The 9,838-nt window shown below is 44.3% G+C and overlaps 1 protein-coding gene across 1 annotated transcript; it reads left to right on the top strand.

The window, feature by feature from the left end:
- Positions 1-7,193: 7,193 nt before the first annotated feature.
- Positions 7,194-9,591, top strand: LOC146753286 (hydroxysteroid dehydrogenase-like protein 2). Its single transcript, XM_085530835.1, has 4 exons — positions 7,194-7,206; positions 8,072-8,218; positions 8,776-8,904; positions 9,281-9,591. Exons 1-4 carry the CDS (start codon positions 7,194-7,196, stop codon positions 9,391-9,393), a joined length of 402 nt encoding a protein of 133 aa, XP_085386961.1. The 3' UTR covers positions 9,394-9,591.
- Positions 9,592-9,838: the final 247 nt, after the last annotated feature.

The raw sequence follows: 9,838 nt of genomic DNA, 5'->3' as shown, positions 1-9,838 counted from the left end.
TAATGGAGAGGGGAAAACACAGGGGGCAGCCAGAGACAGCTTTGTTCTGCTCTGGATGCATCTCCAGCAAAATCATGTTCAGTTAGGTGGCATACATCTCACAGTAACAGAGGGCAGTTTGCTATCTGCAGAAAAGGTGAAAACCAAAAGAAGTATTATTCACAAAACATAAAGAAATACTGTTATATGTCTTCTCTTTGAGTCATTATACACAGTCATTACAGAAAAAATGTTCTCCTTGCTGGGCATTGCAGCAGGATTTAGTTACGTCTTCTCTTAGAGATCCACATCTTATTCATGCTTACACCATGTCAAGTCAAAATGAGGACGGGCATTTTGTAGATGCGTGGTATGAGAGGCCAATATTCTGTTAGTAATGCTTTCCTCCCAAGGTTTGAAGGCAGCACCTTTTCCAGCCTCATTTCAAATACTGCATCACATTTAAATCCCAGCTTTCCTAACACAGATGCAATGTTAGGAAGCCATGTGAGGAAAGACAGGGATGGCTTTAAGTCTCTAAATAAGAAGAAAGAGAATCATCATCAAGGAGGCTGACTGACTGAAAAAGAATGTGCTTTTCCAGGCCATTTCTGAAGGTACAGCTGAGGGCTAACCCATAACAGTTACTTTACTTGTTGAATAACATTTTTATGTATGTGTTTTATGTTTTGCTTTTTGTCACTTTGCCTCATGTTTAATTGCTCTGTTCCAAAGTTTTGCTGAAGGGAACTGAGGAATGATTTGAATGGCAGTAAATGTGGATATCACAGATCCAAAACATGGCCAGAACTCAACATTGTAAAAGCTGCGATTTGACCCTCGCTCAACAAATACTTTGTACATTTAAACAGGCAAAAAAAGAACCAGCTTTAAACTGAGATGAAACCACAGATCAGAGATGAACATTTCATTAAATACTGGACAAAGCAGTAGAAACTCTTGCTCTCTTCTTGTTTGCAGATCATGAGAGTTCAGAAAAGCCCATGGAATTATATCTGATTTATAATCTGATTTATAAGCAGCACTGCATTGAGACAAGATGGGGATGAAAGGACAGACCACAGCTCTGGTGAAAAGGGCTGGGCATCACCTTGGGGTGATCATTGTGATGATGTTGGGAGTGGCCGAAGCCCCCATCACAAACACGTGCCATCACAATGACACCCCATCAGAACCCCCAGGGTGTTCAGAAGGATTTCACTTGCCGAGTGGCACAGCGAAAACCGCTTTGTCGCAGAAATGTCTGCAAGGACAAACTTCAATTGGACTGAGCAAAGACGCTCCCACCCTGCAAGAGGTGGTCAAGGATCGGCTCGTGATGCTGCTTACTCCCATGTCCGTCTTTAGCAATTGAAAATCTCCTGTACCTTGCTGTCTTTCAAGCGCAAGGTGATAACAACTGACTCTTCTCCTTTGCCTTTTGCAGCCTCTCGTCAACTGGAACCCAGACTTCGGAGGAGAGAGCTCTCGGCTCCTCGAGCAGCGCAGGCCGAGATCTGCCCGGAGAAGGAGAGCCGAGACGGGCCCCTGCTGCTGCTCCTGTTGCTGCTGCTGCTCCTGCTCCCGCAGGGGCTGCCTGCAGGCAGCGGGTCCGGCAGCCGGCACCCAGGCGGCTGCAGCCAGGGGACCCCGGCCTCCCAAGCGCCGAAGGAGAAACCGCAGCCGACGCCGAGCTCGAGCCTGCCACAGCCGGCCAATGCGTGCTGCAGCAGCTTGGGGAATGAACCAGCCTCTGGACCCATCCCTGCTGCCTCCAAACAGTGGCTGGAGCCCTGGAGACATTTCTACTTCCTTGTCGTTCACCGCTTCATCTTACATGGGAGACAGCTTGCCACGCAACCCAGCACTGCAGGAACTTCCCTGGCGCCCAAGAGAGCAAGAGCAGCGTGCTCCTGAGGCCGGCCTGCTTTTCCACTCCTTATCACTCACGGTGAACATACAGCATGAAGTCACGGTGATGCCAGAGGAGTGGGAGCCTTGGGAGGACCCGCAGCGCCCACCTTTCACCAGCTCTGTCTGGGTAGAGGAAGGCTGCTGGCTGCGCACCGATGAAGATGACAGTGATGAAGATGACGAGTGAGCGCCCTGCAGTGGGGTCATGTCGGCGTCCGCATAGTGGCCCGAGGTGGTAGTGGATAGACCGATAGTTATAAGGACAGGTTGTTTCAATAATAAATCGTTTCAGTTGTCACTTCAGTTTGGTCATTCAGTCCTTTCCTTGAGGGCGAGATCTCAGATGCGATTTTAATTTTGTCAGTGAAAACGTGCAAGGCTTTGGCTTGGTTGAACGAGGTGTATTCCCGCAGGGAACTCATCCCGATACTTCCATCACCCGCCCCTCATCCCGCCCCGCTCGGCCCTGGCTCCGCCCGGCTCCCCGGGCCGCGGCTGCGCGGAGGGTGGTGTGAGCGGGGAGCGCGTCCCGTGCCGAGCCGACAGCCGCCCCATGGCCATGCCGCCATGCTGCCCAACACTGGGTAAGGCGACCTGGGCTTTCCTCCTTCCTTCGGCGGGGCCGCGAGCTCCGAGCCACAGGAGCTGCCGGGGCAGAGCTGGGGCCGGGGCCGGGGCCGGGGCCGGGCGGAGGGACAGATGCGTGCTCCGCAGCCCCTTGAGGGCGATGGGACGCGGGGTGGAGGCCGCGGCTGGGCACGGTGGCCCCGGAGCGGCTGGGTCGGACCCGGAGTCCCGCTCGGTGCTGTTTGCTCACGGGCCGAGCTGTGTGCACGTCCGGAGGGCAAAGTGCGGCTGTGGGTGTGCTGTGGAATCTGAATTGAGTGACTGCTGCGGCATTATTTCTGCGCTGCTAATGAACGGGGACATACGTTGACCTTATTCGTTCCCGTGTGTTGCAAGCAGTAGTCATGAGATCCTGTACGAGTGCAGAAAGCGCCCACGGTGCAGCCTGTGGGCTGCCCTGGTTGCGGCCGTGCCTGCTGCAAAAGGAGCCCACCTGCATGATTCTAACTCCCTGAACCTGTCCAGTTAACATTTCTCTTACCCCTTAGGCTGTTCAAGCATCCAGACTACTATGTATTTACTTGGATACAAAAGTATTTTGAGAGATGGTAATGAAAGCCTTGCTAATGTGAATGGCGTCAGCTGTTATCACTTTGGCCTCAAATCCTTTCATTCTATCACAGAAGTCAATCAGGTTCACCAGGCTTGATTTTACCTACTGAGATTGATGATGCATTGGAACATGCTGCCCAGGGAAGTGGTGAAGTCACCATCCCTGGTGATGTTCAGGAAGGGTTTAGATGTGGCACTGAAGGACATGGTTTAGTGGCCATAGTGGGGATGGGTTGAAGGTTGGACTATATTGTCTTTTCCAACCTTCCAAGTTCTAAGATTACCTCTCATCTATGGCTAGTTTCTCATGTCCTGGTAAACCATGTTCCTAAGCAAGGCACTACCAGTGTCTGCTCTCACTGAATCACCCATGCCACTCAGCAACGCCTTTCCCTTGTTCATGCTCTTCCTACCCACATTATAGCAGATAAACAAGTTGCCACTGGCTTCCCTTGCAAATCTCAGCTGCAGGTGAACTTTGGTTCTCCTCACACTGTGCTGAAATGCTCATGCAATATTCCCAGTTCCTTTTTATCTCACTGGTGCTTCCACTCTGTGTGACACCTTTGTACACAGGGGCTCAGTCACAAGTCGTTTGCACAGCTGTGTCAGCCTGCTGGGTTGGTTGGACAGACTTGTGGGGATTTATTGGGTTAAATGCAGTTACTTGCAAACTGAGTTTTACTGTGAAAGCCTTAAGGAAAATCATGGTCATTTTTGAAAATCTGATTTTTGGTTCTTGTCTTTGGCACCCTGCATTGGGATTGTGATCCTGGACTTTGCCTTTACAGCGTGTTGAGCTACTGGTCCTCTGTGTTCAGAGGGCCAAAAGAATTAAATTACAGAGAGCTGCACTGAGTATCAAAACGTTAGAATTGGTTGGTTTTGTTGTTTTTAGAAGTCACTCCTTTTCTGCTTTTGGAGAATGCAGCAGTTCTGTTGTGGGCAGCCTTGGATTATTGTACAAAAAGTCTTCAGTGGTGGTGAAAGGCTTATATTTCCAAGAAGGTTCTGCAGGTAAGAGTTAAGAGTTTTTCATAGGATTTCTTAATACTACACCATGTTTCCTATTCCCAATAGAGATAGGAAGGCAAAATCTTTTTTTCTCTATGCTTCCACATTTGATTTGATAGCGATAAAGCTCATTGCTGTCTTTTTAAATAGAAATTATCTTTGAGGAGTGAAGGAGGCCCCAATTGCGTCTTTGGGCTAGAACATATGTTGCTCATCTTAAACCTGTGGATTATCTTTTAAACTTCAACACTTGGAAAATGGTTAAACTCCTCTTGCAGGTCCATGTTCCTTCTCTGCAACATCCCCTTCTCAGAGTATACAAAAAGGATTTACAACGTGCTTTTTTCCTTTTTTTTTTCCCTCCCCAATTCAATACTCATGTAAAAGGGTCAGTTTGTATCTGAAGGGGGTGGTAGGAGCTGGGAGAGTTTCTGTACTCTAGGAAGATGATGCTTTGACCCCAGAAAGTTGATTTTTCCGTGACTTATATCCTTCAAAAGTAAAATTCTATGTGTAGACTAAATATGTATCCTACTAAATATGGGATTTTTGTGTGCTTTCTGTAGCCTACACAATTTGTAAATATGGCATGTCCATGTGTGTCTTGGGAATGGCAGAAGAATTTAAAGGAGAAGTTGCTGTCAATGCTTTATGGCCTAAAACAGGTGATTATTTTGAATTGTTGTGTTTTGTCCTATACAGGTGGTCTTATTTAGGACTGATTCAGAACACCGAGCACTTCTGTGTATTTTTTTGTGATCAAAGATGTTGTGTGGGTATTGGCTTTCTTTCCTAGTTCTCACTGTTGCCTTCCTGTTTTCACTTAAACTTGCCTTCAGCCTGAGCACATTCTGCTTTTTCTCCTGTCTTGTCACTGCTCCTTTCAACATGACTCAAACTTTGGTTTGCACACCATCCCTGAGTAGTATTGGACATTTATGTCAATATTTAGAATCCCCAGCTAGTTAGATTGCCAGGAAATAGATGAAGCTGACAAGATATGTACCTCTGTAGATGTAAAAAAAAAAAAAAAGTTTTGGCTGAGTGGGAAATCAATTGCTTTTTCACACAACCATCCAACACTTCTTGCAAGTCACAGCACACTGAAGGGCCGCATAGCAGAAAAATAACTTGGTGTGCCCATCTTATACTAGCTCCAGTTTATTGTCCATGGGTCAGTGAGGACCAGGGCTGCTGCTGAAGGTTTGGTAGCTGCTGAACAAAGAGACCAGTGTCTTGAAAGCATTAGAAGCAGCAAGTGAGCTTTCAAAATTTGTATGTATCAGTGTTTCCTTGATGAAAACTGTTCATGTTCTGAAGTATAAAAGTTTGTAATGTTCAGTCTAGGAAGAAAAATGTTGTTTTGAAAGGTTTATCTGCCAAAACAAAAGTTAACTACTTTAGAGAGTGAGAGAGGTGACTTCTGTAGTATCTACATTACAATTACAAAGTTTTTAATTTAAAGAACATCATATATATGTGATCAGCTTCAATGCTGGAGATTGACACTGTGCTAGTATGGTTCTATTGGTTCATCCAGCTCCTTGAAACAAGAAAATATGCTGATAGTGAGATGTTATGAGCTCTCGATTTAACTAAAAGTGAAAGAGGTAGCCTGCCAAAAGGCTGTAAGAGTGTGAATGAGTAGTAGAGGTACTGCAGGGTCAAAGTGGAAGATGCTGTATGTATGAATTAATGGAAAACCAGCAGCACTTTGTATGAAATAGATGGAAGGATGTGCAGATTGCAGGACAGTAGATGGTTTTTCATATCAGTCTTTGCCCATAGTTTTGCTATATTTAGAACAATAATAATTGGCTGTAATGTGAAAGTAGAGGAGCATAAGCCAGGAAAAGTTTGAGTTTGTGCTATTGGGTTTCTCATCTTTAACTTAGAGTCACTTTGTTATCTCACAAGTTATTGTGGGGCTAAAATTGAGATTTTCAGTATGGTAATGGCTGCAGAAAATGTTAATTGCTGATGCACATTCACTTTGAGAAAGATAGTTGTCCTGTTAGTTTTTCATGTCCTGAATAAAGCCAGAGGAAGTCTTTGTGTGGAAAGCATTGATAGAAGCATTGAATAATATGAATATTACAAGGAGTTCTTCCCTTTATTCCTCTTTTGGTTCCTTTAATACTTTTCAAGTAAGGGAATCTTTACACTTTGAGGATTGTTTGCTGGTTGACCATTCTTCGCTGGTTGATGGTATTTCACAGTTTAGTCTTCTCATGATTTACTTTCATGTGAGAGGAGAATAAAGTTTATGCATTTGCCAAAGAGATGAGTATGTGATGTCATTAGTGTTAAACTTGTAATTTCCTGTCCTCTGAATTTTCCAGCCATACATACAGCTGCTGTGGATATGCTGGGAGGATCCGGAATAGAGAAGCAGTGCAGAAAAACTGACATAATTGCAGATGCTGCATATTGCATTTTAACAAAGCCGAAAACTTTCACTGGAAACTTCATTATTGATGAAGTTCTACTGAGAGAAGAAGGCGTTAAGGATTTTGATGTCTATGCAATTGCACCAGGTAAAAGAGATCTTTAAAATGAGAAGTTTGCGAAGGAAGGAAGGCCATATGGGGAATATGGATATATTCCTTTGACTCAGTCAAAAGATGCTTTGCCTCACGTTTGAGAATGTGGATTCTGGGAAAGCACATAATAGTCCACTGAGGCTCTAATAATCAATGCCTATATAAATATATAAATATATATATATATATATTTTAAACCCATTAGCAAAAAGAAAATAGACCTGCACCACAAGCGCATGTATTACTATTTACCAAATAGTGAGATAGTGTTTCTTCATCTTCAGATGTTTCTGACTGAATTTGTAAGAGGCTTCTGGGTCTGATTTTAAATGTACCAGAACCTAAACATGTCACCTCGTCTTCTTTCAACCTGTAGTTCATTTACTGGTAAATTGAGGTGCTGTTGCCTTCAGAATGGATTCCTGTTCACCCTTACTTGGGCTTACTGTTATTGTTCAACTCCCCTTTAGGTCACCCCCTGATGCCTGACTTCTTCTTGGATGCTGAAACTGACATGACAGCCACATAATCAGAAGGCCGTGGAACGACAACCTCTGCATGTACATGTCGATTATTTGTGATGATAATGAATGCCTCCTCTATTTCAAGTTACTTTTGGACTACATTCAAGCAATGTGGCAAAATCTCTTGTATTTGGGCTGTTTGATTTATGGAAGTGACTTTAGTGTCTGCAACTTTCACAGTTCATAATCAGCACCTTGTTTTGAACAACCTTTTTGCTTTTTAGCACCAGAGTTAAGTGGTATGAAGATTATGAGTAAATATTGCTGTAAAAAAATCACAAGCAATCAGCATATTTTGCAGGAGTGTTACATCTTTCTTGCAGTGTGAGAACTTGAGAAGCTTCTATTCCTACATGAAGTTCTCACAGTCGTACATGATGTGAATGTCTACAAGATGAAATAGAGAAGTTGTTTTTTTACAAAAGCATCAGGTTCACTTTTTCAGAATAGTGATGTTTCTATTGGAGGGCAAATAGGAATACTGAATATGTTTTATAGGAGTGCCAAAACAAATATAGGAAAGAAAGAGGCTAAGTTTGAAAAGAGCCCAGTTCCCTTGAAAATACTATTTGTGAGTGCGCACTTAGACTTTTCTGCCAGGAACTGATACTGCCAACTGCCCAGATCTCCAACACAGTAGCAATTCACTGAGTAGAATAATTATTTCCTGATACACTGACCTTCTGCATGGCTTTTAGGGGCTGCTAAGCATTACATGCCTTATAAATTGCAAATGCTCTTTCTTAATGTTAAATGAGCACATTCACTGCAGTGTAGAAAGTTGCTGATTAAAGTAGTGAATTGATTCACACCTTAGAAGCTTTTGCAGAAGAACTGCTGAAAACATATATATTCTTAGAAAGATAAGTGAGATAGAGCGTTCCAGCATTTTACAGAGAATCCATCTGTTTCTTTTAGGTGCTTCACAGGCATCAGGTGGAGCCAAGCTTAATAAAGAATCAGCTTCAGCGGGGCCTGTAGCAGAAACATTCAGAGTTATTCAGGGAGAACTCAATAAAGAAATAGTGAAATCCACGCAGGGCGTCTTTCAGTTTGAATTGTCAGGTAAGACCATCACTTGTAAAATTCTCAAATGCTCACTTTTCTAGCAAGAGTCAGTCTGTATTTTCACATGTAAATACTTGTCTTTTATAACTGGTCTAGGAACAGGGACATCTTTGGGTGTGCTCTATAAGATGCTGCCTTTCAGAGCCAACTTCAGCACATGTGGGATTTACCCTGCTGCTGTTGTCACAGGGAGATGCTTTCTGCATCAGCAGCATGTGCTGCTCTTTTGGGGACTGTGGTGTGTTTTCCTGGTGTTTCATTTCTGCTGTGTCACCCTGCTGGCCATGCTGCACAGGGTCAGCATGGTAGTTCTGTTCCAAACCCCTGCTGCCTCCAGCTCCACCAGCAGCCACTGCCTTGTCCCCTGACACTGTGGCACTGTGGGGCATCTGCTGGGGCTGACCTTGTCTGCACAGAGAGCGCGGGGCAGCTTCTGGCACAGCACCTCCAGCACGTCTAGCAGGAAGATGGGAGAGAAAAGCAGGCGGGGGTAGCAAAGGGCAGGGCACATCAGTCCTTGTGGTGCTGCCACAGGTTCTCCCTGTTCCACTCAGGTGATGAAGGAGGCACTTGGTACCTTGACCTGAAAACCAGCAGTGGGAGTGCTGGGTTTGGGAAGCCTCCTGCAGCAGCTGATGTTGTGATGAGCATGTCGAGTGGCGACTTTGTGAAGATGTTCACTGGTGAGTAACAAACGGGTTTGGCAGAACTGAGGCAGCTGCTGGTGGCAGGAAACATCTTGCTGATGGATGAGCTGACAGGCTCACCTCTCTTTGTGGTCTTGGAATTGGATGAGCTGTAGCTGGAAGTGCATGGCCTTTAAATTCCCTTCCAACGTAAGTCACTCTGTGAGTCCATGATTTTATAATAAAAATATCTACTGTTTTGTTCAGTAGCTATTGAACTTTTCAGAGTGTAGCTTCAGAAAGCATCCAGTCAATCTGTTGAACCTCTTTTCTGATGCTTTTACAGTAGAACTTGGTAGCAAAGTAACTACTATATGATATCGCAATCTCCAGTTCCTTTCCTTTTCCTGATGATTCTGTGTCTTCTTTTTAGGTAAACTAAAGCCAACCATGGCCTTCATGTCAGGAAAATTAAGGATTAAAGGTAACATGGCACTAGCATTGAAGCTAGAGAAGATGCTGACACAGTTTAATGCTAAACTGTGAGGGAGAAGCTGTACCAGCAGAACATCCAGCCTTTCTTTTATAATAGCAATGCTACATTTTAAAACGATAATCTACTTTTTTCTCTTTTTTTGTGTGTATAACAACTGTGGATAAAATGCTGATCTGTTAGAGAAGATCTAATTTAGTTTTATTAAGACTGAAAGGTGTTTGTGATTAAACAATTCCTTCTTGAGAATACTGCTATTATGTAACTGGTGTTTTCCTTTCTTACACTCCTTTGGAGCAATGCAACACACCTGAAGTGGGTTTTCTTTTACATATTTGCTTGCATGCGTGCATGTCCCATAAGAAGTCTGGGAGGAGCAAATATCACCTTGCAGATCTTCACACAAACACACCCCCAGCCCAGACTGCCACAAACAAGGTAATCCCTCCCACAGCACCTGCGTGCAGCACCAGAAGGTTTAAACTACAACATGTTTAC

Source organism: Coturnix japonica, unplaced genomic scaffold, assembly GCF_054131305.1.
Source record: "Coturnix japonica strain WE unplaced genomic scaffold, WE-NBRP24 Scf039, whole genome shotgun sequence".
NCBI lineage: Eukaryota > Metazoa > Chordata > Aves > Galliformes > Phasianidae > Coturnix > Coturnix japonica.
This window is presented reverse-complemented; position numbering and strand designations above follow the sequence as displayed.